This window comes from Eleutherodactylus coqui, chromosome 6 (assembly GCF_035609145.1).
Source record: "Eleutherodactylus coqui strain aEleCoq1 chromosome 6, aEleCoq1.hap1, whole genome shotgun sequence".
NCBI classification, from domain to species: Eukaryota; Metazoa; Chordata; class Amphibia; order Anura; family Eleutherodactylidae; genus Eleutherodactylus; species Eleutherodactylus coqui.
Window position 1 is genome coordinate 166,155,312 of NC_089842.1, and position 17,361 is coordinate 166,172,672.

General features: G+C 42.0%; 1 protein-coding gene across 4 annotated transcripts in view; it reads right to left on the reverse strand.

Annotated features, from left to right (window-relative positions):
* Positions 1-14,492: 14,492 nt before the first annotated feature.
* AKT1 (AKT serine/threonine kinase 1) overlaps positions 14,493-17,361 on the reverse strand; it is a 113,701-nt gene continuing 110,832 nt past the window's right edge. For all 4 annotated transcript variants that reach the window (XM_066608153.1, XM_066608152.1, XM_066608151.1 and 1 more), the window contains one exon: positions 14,493-15,014. In XM_066608153.1, coding sequence (XP_066464250.1) covers positions 14,935-15,014 — 80 coding nt within the window. In that variant the 3' untranslated portion in view covers positions 14,493-14,934. The remainder of the gene's footprint in view (positions 15,015-17,361) is intronic.

Consider the following 17,361-nt stretch of genomic DNA (forward strand, 5'->3'; position numbering starts at 1 on the left):
TGACCACTAGGTGGCAGTGCAGCCTCTTTACTGGGATAATGGTCACTATAATGGTGGTCTGTGGATAAAAGGCTGGTGTTTGAGAACTGGCCGTTGCTGTACAGACAGTACAGTAATATGTGCAGGCACATATACTTGTGTGAAGCCACTTTTTGTTTTTTCTTTAAAGGAATTTTGCGCACTATGCAGAAATAGAATTTTTGTTTTTTTTCTTTTCAGAAAGTATATATTTTTTTTGTAAACCCATTGAAATGGGGAGGGGCACACACTTAAATTCCTCTTACTCCAAAAGACAGAACGGACAGTCCTAACACAGATGTGAAGAATCTGATTTGATTAGGAGCTGCATGACACTTCCGTCCTCCTTGCAGAGCGATCACAGGGAAGAATGAACGCTTGTTTTTTCACAGCTGATTACTGGGGGACACATCAGACTAGGGGTGACAACATGTAGCTCCCAATGCCATTTTGTGCATCTCTGATGTGGGCACAAATGTCCATGCAGAGCTGCTGGCATGTAGTTTCCATGTTGGAGCAGGGCCATGGGAAGACAAGTAGAGGGTGCAGTCATAGCTGGGTTCCCCTATGGGACAAGTGCATTTCTTAACCCCCCTCTGGCACTCCAGAAATTAGTATATTAATTAGCGGCATTGTAGTTTTATAAATGCAATGCCAGATTACCTTTTATCTATAATGGATGGAGCCACATGCATTGCCTCTTCTCTGCTGTGCTGACTGGAGAATGGGGGTCGTCCCACACCCAACTACATGGGAGTCCTGAAAGTGGAACTTACTGTGACTTATTATGACATATAATTAGGATATACCATAAATGTTGTGGGTGGAAATACCCTTGGAAGTGGTTCAGCATAGCAATGTGGCTTGCAGACCAGAAAAAGTTGTGGTCCCTCAGCTTTAGCCGATTGCTGCTTGTTGGCAGGTTCAGTTGACAATCATAACAAAGATTTCCACCCCCCCCCCTGTTAATCATAAAACTGAGCACAGCCTCCTGGAGGACTAAATTCTGTCAGCCAATAGCTGGGGTCCAGGTAGTCCCAAACTTGTATTGTGCTTGATGCTAAGATGGCCTATATTCTTCCAGTCTGTTGTAGAGTGGTGTGGACTAGTGTTGCTGTTGGATCATACGCTCTGGCATAACTATAGGGGATGCAGCTGCACCCAGGCTCAGGAGCCTTAGGTGGCCCATAAGGCCTCTCTTCTTCATATAGGGAGCCCAGTACTATGAATAAAGCATTACAGTTGGGGGCCTTGTTACAGGTCTTGCATTGTAGCCCACGTGCTTCAAGTAATGCCTGTGCATTAAGGGGTAAAGAAAAACTTTTGTACCTGGACCCATGAGCCTTTTAGCTACACCCCTGATCATAACTGCTAATAAACTGACACTTTTCTAACACTTGGTGCAGATCATCACCACTCTTCCATAGTTGTAACACTTAGGCCTCATGCCCACTAGCTAAATGGAATTGCGGAATCCGCAGCGGATTTTGCCCATAGGGAATCATTGGCCATCCGCGGTCCATTAAATTGATTTTTGCACCCGCGGATGGCATTTTAAAAATTGCGTTTTTCACGCGCGGGAGAAAAAACGCGGCATGCTCTTTTTGCCATGGATCGGCAACATTGCTATTACATTGATAGCAATGTGTGCGGATATTTGCATGCAAAAAAATATCATTTAAAGCAAGTCTGGGCGGAATCCGCCGCGGATTGTATTTTTCTAGTGGACATGAGGCCTAAGATGTTACAGCCGAATTGTAACAAATCTGTAAAAGTCTTGCGTTTTAAGGTCGTTGGAGAAATCATGGGGGGAAAAAAAGTAAACTGATGGCCTATAAATGATTTCAACTCCATATGCTCAAGCTAGATTCCTAGGACTACAATGCCAATTAATCTGCATGCGAGCATTTTTCTCTATAGCCGCTGTGTATGTTTGGGAAGCGGCTGGCTTGTATACTGTACACATGAAGTTTGTTGCGGCAATTATCTGCATACAGCTGCATGGGGAAACCAAACTACTCAGGCCACAATGGATCACACACAATGGCCTTTTTATTTATCGCCAAAGAAATGATTCAGACTGCCTCAACAACCATAATTGCCTGGCCCCGCAGGGTCCTGATGATGGTATGCAGCATGCTTATTATGATGGAGAATACAGGCCCTGTTATTTCCCTCGCAGCATTTGTAGTGCCTTCGAGTTTAATTGATAAAAGTTTAACGTCGCTGCCTTCACCCTCGACAAATATGAATACAAACAGCAGTTGCGCTCAGCGGCAATCCCACCATTCGCTTTAAAACCAAAACAACAATTATCATAATAAAACTTAATGAACTTTGCTTACTCCTGTTAATAGCTTTTAACTTAACTGTTTAGAACATCTGGCTGCTTGGTAAATTTCACTTTCATTTGGCATTACAGCCTTTAACACCAAAACCCGCCACCCACCTTCCATAAAAAGCGCCGCCATACAAGGGTGAGGTTAGGAATCGTGTTTATGTTTAGTATCTAATGGTGCACTTATCTATCTTACTACCAAGTAGGATGGTTTCCAATTATGCCACTCAGATGTCCCTGCATCCTTCACGTCTATAAATGAGGCTCAGAATTTGTCACGTCCCTTGTAAAACTAGAACAGGGCGCTGTTCTACAGGATAAGGATTTGTAAGCGCTTCGATAAAATGAATGATCCATATGTTGTGCTCGAATCGGCTATAGCAAGATCGGTGGCGGTGAAATTTGCAAATGATTAAAAATGAACTGGGGGAGGTCTAGAACAGTTAAGCATACTTGGAGGGGTTCTATGGCTTTGGGTAGTGGGGACAGCATCGCTCAGCTAATGTCTATACATTTATTACTGTGGTTATGGTCAATTTGGGGGCTACTTCTAGGGTACAGGGGAAAGAACTTAAAGCATAGCTGAGTTTTCAAGTTTTCTAAAATATAACTTTGTCTCCTTACCCATTCATTTGCTGCTGTTTGCACTACTCATTTTCAGGTGTGTTTCCCCATTGTCTGTTGTCCTGCTTACAATCCACTTTCATGGAGATGTGAAGCAAGTCTTGTATTGTCTGTAGTTCACTGTCCTGCACTTCCCATGCTGCAGACTGTGATCCAGTCAGTTGAGGGCCGGTATCTGATTGCCTGTCCCTCTGCTCTCCCAGGACAATTCCGAATTCTGGCCCAATGATCAAAATATTAAGGCTGGGTTTACATGGGGTGGATTTGCTGCAGAATTTCCACAAATGCGGCAAAAACGCGGCCAAGCCTAATTTTATCTTGCATTTATTGCGTATTAGGTGCAGTTTTTCTGTACGGAAGAGATGTGTGTATAAATCTGCAGCGTTTTCTAAACTATTTGCAGCGCGTTTTAGTGCGGATTTGCTTGCATACATGGAGGCTTATGGAGAGAAAAACGCCACAAACATCCAAAGAAGTGACATGCTGCGTCTTCAAAAACCGCAACGCAACAATTCCGCAGTGCGGAAAAATTCAGTTCTGTGAGAACAAGTTTTTGCTAAAACACATTGACTTTGGCTTGCACTGTAAATGCAGCGGTTTGTCCATCCTACAACGGAAAAACGCAGCAAATCCATGGCAATTCCATCCCGTGTAAACCCCTTCCCCAGACAGGCAGAGATTATCAGGGTCTGCAGATCTGTCAGCCTGCAGCCTTTGAGTGTATGTGAGCTCCCCTGTGAAGATAGCAACAGGGGAGGAACAAAGTAAACATTCCTACGTCCTTGTTAATACAGAAGCTCTGTACCTAACAAGGCAGTGGCTTGCAGAAAACCTGGGAGACTCCTTAGGGCAGCAACTTCAATTGTGATTTCCAGTGGTAAAGCAACTGGAAGTGCAGCCATATTGTTTGTCACTTTGAGTTAGCGTCTCAAGCATTGCTTAAAGCTTAGGGCTTTGCAAAAGCTAGAACTCCCTATGAGGTCCCTTTCATATGGCCAAGAAACCTGCACGTGCTGTGTGCGTTGTGAGATGCGCAAATCTTGTGTGAATGTGAACTCCAGCCTTTAAAATGGAGTTATATATAATGTTTTCCCGCATCACTGTGTAGGAAAAAAAAAATCATGGTATGTCCTGTCTCCTCACATTCCTTGGAATGCATCGCCCATTGATTTCAATGTGACCTTTAATGTATTGCCTGGTGCGCACAGGCTAAACGCTGTGAGGTTTCCAATTGAAATCAATGGGAAACGCCATCATCCAGTGTGTGTGAAGATCGGAATTTCACAGATGTGATGCATTTTTTTTTTTGCCTGCAAACATGCTCCTGTGTGCGTACGCAGCCTTTTCTTGTGCTCATTTTATCTCCCAACAAAAAACATTTGCTTTGTAGGCTAAAAGTTCTGCATTACAACACTTCAAGCCAAAATATTGGACGTTCAGGAAAAAAAAAAAATTGAAGATGGTCTTAATGTTCCTTTCCACATCGTCCATTTATAGATGGAGGCTGTCCTCTGAATTGACCGGCGGACAGAGTTTAAAAGCGCACCTCCCACCCTGATCCAGTGTTCCTCCTATCCAGACAGTGGACACAGACAGTTCCTTTTGTGTGGATGGACCGGGGCTTAATGGGTGGTTGCTGCTCTTCTCCTTCCCCGAACTGTGCATCCACTTTAATGCAGGTGTGCTCTGCGGAGCATGGAGGCACAGCAGACGGAAGAGGTAGCTATCCCCCTGCTATAGCACCATATTCAAATCTCCTACTAAGTCTTTAACTGATCATCAATAAGTGCTCTGCTTACTTCAGCAGGACCAGGGCTAGTTGTGAAGGAGATGTGAACACGGCCTATCAGATTGCAGCACCCACATGCAGGTGTGCATGGAAGAGTGAAAGTCTATTGACTTGCGTTGCCTCTGTTCACCGTTTGTTACGCATGGGAAATATGCATGCGTAATACACTGTGACAATATGCCCCTGTGACTGAGCCCAAAGGAGGAAAATATCCAGTCTGTAATCCCTTTCAGAGAGAGAAAATGTGTCTGAGAGACGCAATGAGAATTCTGGGACAGATGACAGTGTAGACAAATGGATCCCTGGGCGCAGTTCCATTCTAGACCTTTGCAGAAATACATTCTATTAGCATAGGATAGAGAGCCAGTATTGATAAATATGAAAATTAGACCATATCATCAGGTTAAGAGATCCCTTTCCTGGTGAGGTCACCTTTTAATCTCAGATGCAGGCTGAGGAGCGCAAGTTGCAGACCAGGTTTTCCAAGGCTCCTGGGCACCTATTAGTTCCCAATCCTCAAACTTCAGGAAATTAAGAGCAATACGGGAGGCACGCTCACAGGCAGAGGAGATAAGGTAAAAACATTTTAGGATCTCCGATAATATAACAGCAGTGTCCTTTATTCCCCATCAGGGGAGCACCAGCCATCCACAACTGCAAAAACAAAAATAACATCCCTTTCAGCTATGGACGTAAAAGGCTCCCAGAACATCATAGCAGACTGCTGGAGTCAGCAAAAGCTAAGCATGGGAGAGTGGTCAGTAAACTACGAGGTCTTCAGTTCCATGATAAATTGATGAGGGCAGCCTCAGTTAGACTTATTTGCCACAGAGAAATACCTAATACTCTTTCACTAAATCCAGGGACAACCCAGCAGGCCTGGCTTCCCTCTTGCAATAGTGGAATATGGACTTGGGGAATGAGGGGCAGTGGAGGGAACACATATGGCCAAGTCCCGCAGAAGATGCAGGAGAGCAGCACCACAGTAATACTCATTGCACCATCATGGACAAAGAGATCTTGGTTCACTCTATTGATGTTCCTTTCAAGTCCCCATGCCTCTACCTCCCCGATTGGGCCTTGGGTTAGAAGATTCTATCTGGTACCAGTGATCTAAAATGTTTTTCAGCATCCAAGCTGTCAGTTTTAACAAAGATTTATCGATCAGGGCCTCTCTAACAGGGCAATAACCACCTTCTTTGAGAATTAGAAATCAGTTATTTCCCCTACATAAATTCGAGTATGGAACAAGTTTTGCTCTTGGTATGGCTCAGATCAGCCCAACCTGATATAATCCTAATTTGCCTAGGACATTAGATTTCCTTCTAGTAGGTCTAGAAAGAGGACATAGTCCTAGAACCGTTAAAGTATAGGTGTCTTTTTTTTTTTAAACATCCATCTAGCAGATCATAGATGGATTCGGAGATGAATCAAGGGAGCGAATAGGCTTCAACCTTTGCTTAGGACCAGGTTGAGGAACTGATTTCCTACTAAGTCTCTGCAGTCCACTCTTTAAACCTACTGAACTAACCAACTTACAGGCTTCAGAGTCTTTCAGGAAGGATATTAATCTTTATGTTCACTTCCAGAGCCCAAATAGAGGGAAAGCAGACTCAAAAGGACTCCATTTCTAGATGGATTAGAATGGCAATCCAAAAGACATATTCCCTCCAGAGAGTTTAGAGGGGTGGAGGGTGCTTTTAAACTCTCCACCTTGCTGTCCCTACAAGAGGTTAGAGGACAACCTCCATGTGCGGTCATGATGGACTCGTGGGAACCAAATGAACAGGATATAATTCCTATATTCATACTATTGTGACTCTTGCCTTAGGGTTTCTCCACACAATTGTGTTTGCACACGCAAAATCTTCTCGCACTAAACACAGAATAGAACCCATTGATTTTAATGGATTTGTTCTCATGAGTGTTTTGCGCACATGGGGAAAAAAGTAGGACCTGCTCTTATCTTTCTGTGTTTTGTGCAGCAAAGGCCCCCATAAAAGTTTATGGGAGGTGCACAAATACACAAGGGAAAGCACTGCGCAAAACATGGGGAAAAAAACATTTGGACCTCATTAGGATAAATTGCCTTTTAATTTGCGAAAAGGATGTGTTGTGCATTCGTGTGAACTGGCGTGCGTAAAAGTACAGCATAATACGCACACAAGCGCAAATCGCCCTCATCCAACCTAGTTCATGTACAAAAACGTTGCGCTTCAACGAGATTTTGCACATACACTCGTGTGAAGTAGCACACTTGGATATACAATAAAACGAGGACTCTAAGGGCTATGTCTCTCCCCTCTCCCATCACTATTATTATTTTGGGTGTTTGATTAATACACTCCTTTGTAGCATAACCCCATTCCAGATCTTCAGGCTTTCCATTTGGATGTCACACTTCTAGCTGCTTTCTTGTAGCTCCATACATTGTGCAGATTGGTACTGCAGGCTGACTCCCATTCACTTCCATAGGATGCAATCTGTAGTACCAACTTGGGCCACTACGTGATGTACAGAGCTGCCTGCTCCCTGCAGCAAAACAGCTAGAAGTGGGATAATCCCTTTAAGAATCCATGCCAAGATGCTGCAGCCCAAAATGACCATTGTAGAGAGACCAGAGACTTTGGATAAAGCAGTATTTTTGTTTATTTTAGGCATCAATAGGGAAAACTGCATCATAAGTAAAAATGCTACTGCTGAAAACATAAGTAATGACAGGGCCTTTGCAACTGGATGTTTTTATTTTATTCGGGGAGCTTTATTTTCCTCCCCCTGTAAAATAACACCCCTATGCAGGAAAAAAATGCCAACTGCATTGCATGATCATACAGTAAAAAAAATAAAATAAAATAAAAAAGCAATCTATAAACCAGGTACATTCATGTGCATGAGACAGGTTAAGAGGTTTTTCCTATAAAAGTAATGAGACAAAATGAAGGAACATTACCCTTGGAATGAAAAAAAGAAACACACCTTAGTACATTGCTTAATCTTAATATTTTGGTACAATTTAAGTGATTTTTTAGAACAGCCCATGTATTTCACGGACAGCACTTGGACCCACTATAGCAAGTGAGGCTATTTACATGAGTGGTCTTCACATGGACCCGACGGTCTGCATGAAAAAACTTGCAGCATGTCCTATTTTAGTCCAATTCACAGACCAGAATCGGACATGCAGCCTCCTGCCTGATGTAAATTTGGCTGCCCTAATATGGCCTCGGGGGTTGCCCTCAATATAAAAAAAATAAGTGTCTGCATTCTCCCCTAGAAACCGCATCATTCCCGTCTGGGTATTGCAGTACAGCTTCGCTTCATCCACGTAAATGGAGCCGAGCTGCTATTTCATACAGAGCCTGCAGAAGAGCGCTGCTGTTTCTAGAACGAAAGTAGATCCCGGTTTTCTAATTGTGGACAACCCCTTTAAATGTGCTTTAAATGACATTTATTTTAAAGCACAAGTTAAAGCAGATCTTTGGAAAAAATGGAACATTGACCCTCTTTTAGGGTGCGTTCACATGTTGCCTGCAGCAGATTTCACCCCTTCAATTTGATTTCTATTGAAAAGGGTGAAATCTTGCTCCAGATTTTGGTGCAGATCTGTAGCAACCTGACTTGTGAACACATCCTTAAAGTAGTCTAACTGAAAGGTGAGTGGGGGAGGAGCTAGCTTTTCAGGTCTTATTATCCACCATCACTGGTTGGGCAGGGTCAATCTCCCAGTCCTTCCAACATCTTAATTACATGAGGTCCTACAATAGAGAGATCAAGGCTTTTACCTACCTGCTTCCTCATCTTTTCAGTGCTTTGGTGTCATGAGCTACCTTGTTCTTTACTGTAATAACCACCAAATGGAGTATTTATATAGTCAATACAGGGGGTTTATACAGATTGTGCAATAACCTAGTCCATTGTTCACCATCACTGGTTGGGCAGGGTTAATCTCCTGGTCCTTCCAACATCTTAATTACATGGGGTCCTACAATGTAATATGCCCCTATTCAAAGTACCCACTAAGGCCATGATCATACACTATGCTGCATATTAAAAAATGGGCATCAGCAAGTACCCCCATAGAGACATCACATGGATCCCCTGAGGAACACACAAAATTGAAAAGCAGGCAGGTAGAAGACCTATTCAATCTAATCAAAGAAGGTGCATATGTATTTGGCCGCCTGCAGACGAGCGGGTCGGATCCGGTGGCGAGAATTCACGCCGCGGGACCCGACCTGAGCACCTGCAGAGACGAGTGCGTACTCACCCGTGCCTGACGGCCCTGGCTCTTTCATGTGCCGGCTGCCGGGCAGCCGGCGCATGCGCAGAGCAGAGCTGGCGGCCGGGTGAGTGACGTTTCTGTGCGGGGCTCTCAGAGCCCCGCACAAAAATAGGACATGCCGCGGTTTGTTTGCCACGCGACATTTCGCGCGGCCAAACCGCGGCCGTCTGCATAGGAGTGCGTATTGTAATGCACTCCTATGCAGGCTTTGAGCGTCGGAAATCCCGCAGGAAATCCCGCCGTGGGATTTCCGCCCGTGTGCAGGCGGCCTTTGATGGTAAATATCAAAACCTTCATTAGTGATAGTACTGTGTCCAAACAGATCAATCCTATGACAGACTGTCCCCTTTGACTACAATGGGGTCAATCATTTTCCTGGGCAAAATACCACAGCATGCTGCACTATTTTGTGCAGGATTTCACGCCAGCTCTGCTCCGAACCTCCAACACAGATATGAACGTGTAGTGGACTGATCAGGTTATTGCAGAATTAGGCTCATTTCTAGAACCCACCCGCAGTGCTTCTACTGAACCAAGCATAGGTCCCCCTAGTTTGGTTCAGCATAACTACACAGTACATGGCTCTATCTAGTGGCTAAAATACTTCTCAAACCAGCCTAATTGGGATGAAGACACATTTTTTTAGTTAACAGATATATATATATAGATATCTATATATATATTTTTTTTAAACTTATTGACTTGAGGTGCAACATTTTCTAACAGGTCTTGGAATTAACGGGCTTTGGTTTGGAGCACCATTATAATAGTACACCAATTACAGCAATATAGACATGGTAGAGGGTACAAAATTGTGCATCTGAAAATGTGAATTAAAGGATTAAAAAAAAGAAAGTGACAGCAGTTAAGCAGTTACCAAGTCATAGCAGTATCTGCGTGGAATGTAAGATTTCCTATCTTCATTTGGACTTGAAAGGTTGTCAGCTCATTAACACAATACTGCGTGTGGAAATGCGCCGTAAAGGACAATAGTGTTCATTATTACCTCCCCATCCCATCCCTTTATGCCTAGTACATAAAAAAAAAAAATACTTACCTAGTATTCACCAGCACTGGTCCAGGCGAGCCAGCCATATTTTGACGATATCCCAGCTGGTGCTAGTTACCAGTTTTTACCATCATCACTACTATAGTGGGCGACAGCCCAGAGCTCCACGGGAGTGTGAACCCCGGCTGTGGCACCTGCTGGCTTCAGTGTCAAACAACTTCCCAAACATTCACCCCACTGCTTAGTAAACACTGTGGCAAAAAGTTATCAGTTTGGAGAGTCCTACGGCCTCCAATGACTCGAAGGGAATTTTTTATTTTTTTTTTTGCAGACTTTTCTTTTTTTAAACTCCCTTTTATATAAGTACAAGTTTTTTTTGAATCTACTACTTTGCCATAACACAGGGTGGTTCTCTGGCTAGGTCCCAATCATTCATCAATAGGTTTTTAATTTTTGTAGGGTTCCCTATGAAAAGTGACCCTTATGAAGATTATAGAATAGATTTATGAAAACTGTATGTTGCCCATAGCAACCAGAGTGGAGGTTTTTTTGTCAAACACACAGAATAAGGAATGTCATTTTTTTGCAAAAGTCATCTTAAGGATTTTCTTGGCGATGCCAGCAATAGAGCCTTCACATTCTGCATCATGGAAGCGTGTTGACTCAAAACACCTTAGGTTGTCTCAAATTTTTCCACCAATTTTTGAATATTGCATTGTTTCGTTACACTTCCTTTACCAGATTTATTGTGGGTCAGGAAGGATAAAGTTTCACCTTAGGGAGAGGACCTAGGTGATGTGGGGAGATGTATAAAGCCATGCACAGTCTGCTGGGAGATTTATGTAAATAGGATGAAACAAATGCCTCTACAGTGCCACCTACTGGAGGCAGAATTCCTACAAATCAATATCAGACCTTTTAACAAGCTTTGTAACAGACTGGGAGTATAAGTCCAAACCAGGCGTTTTCTACGCTGTTACAGGGCTTGTTAAAAGGTCTGACGTAGACTTGCAGGATGGTGCTGTAGAGGCATTGTTCCATCTTCGCATTTGCATATATTTCCCAGAAGAGCAGGCATGGCTTTGTAAGTCTCCTATGACCCTAAGTGCTCTCCCTAAGAGGAAACTATACTATTCCTGACCCACGTTATCGGCCTCTCACCCAGCAACCTACTTAGTACACTGAGGGGCAAAACCCCAAAACAGACTGCACATTGTTCTCTTGTCTTTCTGGAGAAGACTTTGGCTTATATCCCCAGTCATTATTACAAGGCTTGTTAAAAGGTCTGACATTGACTTGCAGGAATCTTGTCTTCCAATAGGTTGGCGCTGTAGAAGCCTTGTTCCATCTTCCTATTTGCCATTTTATTGTGACATCCCATTTGACATTCTTTAAAGGAGTTTTCCAGAACTTTACAGGGAATTGTGTCAAGTAAAAAAAAGAATTCTCAGCGAATTGCAGGCTTCAGTGATGATTTTTTATGGCTGCTGAAGCTTGTGATTAGCTAAGCAGTCATTTGCACAACGAACGGCGTGTGACTGACCAGCAGAATAGGTTTGAGAGTGTAAATATAGAATACTTTCCTGTTTTTTTATTTTCCTGGAAAACCCCTTTAAATGAATTCATGCACCAGTATTCAAGAACAATATACACACGGTTATACAGAATTCATGTTTGTGGCACACGATGTGTGTTTGGTGGTCACGTCATGGGTACCGTAGGGGGTACGTTTATGAAACTGGTATAGATGACAAAGTTTGCTTTAGACAATCACAGCATAGCTTTCATTCCTTAGCAACCAATCACAGCTCGGCTTTCATTTTCCAAGAGCACTTTGGGCAACAAAGCCAGTTTATAAATGTATTCCATAATCATGCCAATTTTCATGGGGAACCAGACCAAAAAGAAAATGACAAAGTTATTGAGTAATGTTTGCATTTCCTAGCAGGAGAATCAGTCTGTATCAGGCTGGGTTCAGTTAGGTCATATACTCTGTGATCAAGTGCGGAACAGGGTGCATTAATTTAGCATTTGCTCTCATCTCTGGAGCTGCCAGGAAGAAAATGACAATAAAGATGCGTAGGAAGGGGTCTGAAGAACAAAAAAAAAGTCTCTGAGAAAGCACTAACACAATCCTGCAACAGGACCGGCCCCTTTACGTTTGAAAGGCTCGGAAGAAGAAAAAAAAAGTTCACGTTTTGTAGACTTAATGTTATATAAAGCGATAGTGAAAGTGAATTAAAGGGAAAAAAAGATCATACTACATTCCAGAAGTGCGCAAAGAAAGCACAGATGCTGGAAGAACAATGATTTGCAGTCTTTATAACAGTTTCTGCCAATGGAATACCATGACTACTATGACAATTTGCTACAATTGGACAATCTTCCAGGTGATAAGGCTGGTTTTAGACGAGAGTATAAAAACACGTTCATAGCAGGGATCCGTATTACAGACATTACATCCGTATGTCAAACTTTCTCCATATTTGCCCCCGTATTTTTATTGAGCATATACTGATCTATATTTGCCCAATAGCAAAGAATACAAATACAGAGGCAAATACATAAAGAATAGATCATGTCGAGTTTAAAAAATTAAAAAAAAAAAAATGGCCATAAAAAATACGGCCAGGTGATTAGCCCTATAGATTTACATTAGCTCAGTACGGTCCCCTCAACACGGACTTACTATGGAACAAAAATACACTTGTCTGAAAGAAGCCTTAGGGAAAGAATTCAATTTCATTATATACTTGAAGCTTTACAAGTTGTGAGAATTACTGAAAATTGAATTTTTTTATATGAAAAAGTGAACTTTGATCATTCTTTTCCCCGAGCCCTTCACGTATTACACCAGTAAGGGGGGTCCACACATTGCAAAGTTGCTGTGGCTCTAGGCTGCTGCCACGTTACCGTAAGTAGTGCTCTAATCGCTGTGCCATTCAATATGGCCAGAAAAGAAATAACATAAGAATTTTAAAAAAATAGAAAAAGATCAAAAATGTATAAATTTTGGTAATGTAAGGACAAAGTAGAATTTGCAAATGCCACCATGCTCCTCCATGAAAACAATGGGCAGATAAATGCTATTTTGTTGTGAAACATTAGTGGCCAAAAAAAAAGTGCTAAAATCAAGCCAATTTCATCACCCAATAGTGATGTAAAATTAAATTGATACAAAGCTGAAATATAGTCATGCTAAAAGTTCTAAACATTTACGTTTTTCTGGACAGGAAAAAAAAAACGTAAGAAAATCAGTTTTTGCTTACTTACATAAAATTGTCATTAACAATCTAAGAATTCATGTACGAAAAAAAAGTGCATACCACTATATTCATTGATCAGGATGTAGTGTTACCCCATAAAGCTTAAAAGAGAAAACAAAAAAATTGCATTATTCTAAAAACAGAATATACCCCATTTATCAAAACGGTCTACCTGGTCTTTTTGAACCAGAGCAACCAAAGCTGAAGAGTAGAGATGAGCGAGCATACTCGCTAAGGGCAATTGCTCAATTGAGCATTGCCCTTAGCGAGTACCTGCCCACTCGGGAGCAAAGATTCGGCTGCCGGTGGCAGGCAGGGAGCGGCGGGGAGAGCAGGGAGGAACACAGGGAAGATTTCTCTCTCCCCCCCCCCCCCCCCCCCCCCCCGCTCCCCTTGCTCATGGCCGCAACTCACCCGTCACCTGCGCCAGCACCCGAATCTTTTCTTCTGAGCGGGGAGATACTCGCTAAGGACAATGCTCGATTGAGCAATTGCCATTAGCGAGTATGCTCGCTCATCTCTACTGAAGAGTCATTGGTTGCTCCGGCTAACGAGGCCTATATTACTGTTAGACCGTATTGATAGGAGGGCCAGTTTTGATTCAGCACTACCTTACCTCGTGTATTACATCTCTATTTAATCACGGTGTCAGTGGTTCAGGTTTTTATACGAAAAGGAACTATAGTTTTTGTTTTTCGCCTTTGCTTGGAAATACTGGCTAGAGTGTGTGTGCCATTCACAATTACATCTGCTAGATCTAAAAGCAGTTTTGCAAGCAAACCCCTTTTTTTGTTTTTTTTTACTCAAGCATGCTACAATAATAAAAACTATAGAAGTTACATTTTTCACATATTCAACTTTACTAAAACCAATTAATCCGATATGTATTGTCATTCTACAGCAAGATAAGAACTCTTGTTTGATGATTGACCTCACTGAGGCTATAATGCTGGTCCGGTTATTGGTCTCTTATTTAAACTGACCCTTCACGCTTTTAATTAAAAAAAAAAAATAAAAAAAAAAAAATGAATCAAAACACGTTCACTTTTTGTATTATTGCACTATTCGCTATACCTTCTATGACTTACTAACTACATCCAAATCGCCCACGCTTTTTCAATACTTAAGACCTATGAAATAAATAAAACATTGTTGATGGTACAGTGTGACCAGGGAAGTGAGAAGAGTAACTTTATTTTTTTTTTTTTTCTTATTTATGATATGCTCATTCTTCCTTTGTTCCTTTTTGAGCGCATTCTCAAAACGTCGGCTGTGTGGCATTGTCCAACATAATGTATATGAATGTATGTATATAAAAATAATACATACATAGAAAAAATAATGGATGGATTGGATTCTGTTTTTTTTTTTTTGTTGTTTTTGTGTTTTTTTTCTTTGCAAATGTGAAATGAGAACTGGTTTTTACATACAGACTTTTTTTTTTCCCCAGACATTCGTCAAACTTCTTTTGTGGTCATACAAACATAGTTTGTAATTCATAGGCTATATAAAGTCCTGTACAAAGTCTGATGAACATAGTGCCCAAAAATGAAGTCTGTGTGTTTGTAATGAAGGAAAACAAAAAAAAAAAAAAGTAAAAGTGAGACATTAAGCGTTTCCACTTGCAGAATACGAAAATTGGGGAAAGTGCGGCCTTCTTTCATTGTCGACAAATTCCAGATTTTCATCTACGGAAGACATAAGAAGCGGTGTTTAATGCACATACTAGCATCTCTATAAGACATAGCTGGCGATTACGGATTTTTACATTATAGTAACCAAAAATAGGCAGTGGGCAACTCGCTAATAGTAAAATGCTGTAAAGAAAGAATGACCAAATAAACTATTAACAAAATACAAAAGTGAATGAAGAAAAGAATTCTAAAATCAAATCAATATTTGGTGTGACCGCCCTTTGCCTTTAATTCGGCTAGGTACATTTGCACAACTTCAGATTTTGGAATATTATAGTCAGGTGTATGTTTCAACCTACGGTTTACACGCCGAGCCGATATACAGTGTCCTAATCTGCCTGGGTGGAAGAGCCACGAGCAGGAACTGAGCTCCCGCCCCCTCTCTGCCTCCTCTCCACTCCCTCTCCGTCCCTCTGCGCTATTTGCAATGAAAGGAGGCGGGGCTAAGTTTTGAGGATTAGCCCCATCCCACCTCTCCTCCTTGCAAATAGTGCAAAGGGGCGGAGAGGGGGTGGGAGCTCAGAGCACTGCTCCTGGCTCTTCCAGCCTCCCACCCTGCAGAGAGAGACGACATATATCGGCTGGGCGTGAAAACCCAGCCGATATACGTTTGTCTGAATCCAGCCTAAAAATGATGAACATTTTCACTTATTTTGTTAAATTGGTTAATCAGTCATTAACTGAAACAGAAACAGCTGTGTAGGAGGCTTAAAACTGGGTGAGGAACAGCTAAACTCTACTAAATTGGTGAGGTTTTGAAAGACAGTTCCATGTCATACACCAGAGCAAGACTGAGCACAGCAACAAGATACAAGGTAGGTATACTGCATCAGCAAGGTCTCTCCCAGGCAAAAATTTCAAAGCAGACTGGGGATTCAAGGTTGGGTGTTCAAGTTTTTGCAGAAGTACAAATCAGAAGATATCCAGCAGCACCATAAGCTGAGAACTGGTGGATCCCAGGTACTTCCACCTACTGTTTGTAGAAGTCTAGCCAGAATAGTCTTCAAGGAAGAATTTTAGCTAAAAAGCCATACTTTTGACGTAAAAACAAGGCTAAATGACTCAACTATGCATAAAAATATAGGAGCTGGGGTGCAGGAAGAATGGCAGCAGGTGCTGTGGATTGACAAGTCAAAATATGAAATCTTTAGCTGTAACAGAAGGCAATTTGTTCACAGAAGGGCTGGAGAGCAATACAATAATGAGTGTCTGAAGGTAAGCATGGTGGGGGTTCCTTCAAAGTTTTGGGCTGCATTTCAGCAAATGGAATTGGGGATTTGGTCAGGATTAATGGTGTCCTCAATGCTGAGAAGTACAGGAAGATACTTATCCACACTATACAATACCATCAGGGAGGCATCCAATTGGCTCCAGATTTATTCTGTAGCAGGGCAACAACCACAAACAAAGCCAATGTCATTAACAACTATCTACAGTGTAAAGAACAAGGAGTCCTGGAAGTGATGATATGGCCCCACAGAGCCCTGATCTCAGCATCATTCAGTCTGTCTGGGATTACATGACAAGATAGACGGATTTCAACAAGCCTACATCCACAGAAGTTCTGCGATTAGTTCTTCAAGATCTTTGGAACAACCTCAAAAACTGTGTGCAAGTGTGCCTTCACCTAGAAGAAATTTTTTTTTTGAAGAGTGGTCACACCAGATATTTTTCATTTCTCTTGTCTTTCACTTTGCATGTTGTTGACATGGTTAACATTTCTATCTTGGAAAGCTTTCTTACTTTGCAGCATTTTTTCCACGCCTGCCTAAAACTTTTGCACAGTACTATACTGAGATCCATATATCAGGACTTCTAAAAAAAAAGTTTTCAATTACTGAAAGTTGAAAGGGAGAAACGGGAGTAAAAAGCATTAGCGAAACAGCAGCAGCACAATGTTTCAGTAGCAAATTAAAATTAGCTTCGCTTAACATAAAAATTTAGATTTGTCCTCATTCTCCACACTAGAATTGTCAGCCTTCAAGATGTTGTAGGGTTACAGGAGGGAAAAGCGCTAAACACATGTTCTGACAGGCGGCATTCTGTTCTTCAGGGTGGGTGGCATCCATAGTCTCTACATCTAACAAGTTTATCCTGTGAAACATAATGCCACTTCTTGAAGTCTCGCATCTGGCATTTGGGTCTTAATAACTTTTGATCAAGGGCTGAATTTCCTGAATGACTTGAGTATGTCAGAAGGAGAGAGACATGGGTGTGAGTTGGCAACATTTTCAAATATAGGGCACTTGCGACCTACTCAGACAGCGCTACAAAAGATGGAACCAACTGCTGCAGGACCCCTGCCGTCGCCCACTTCTAGCCTTATACAGGCACTTGGTTC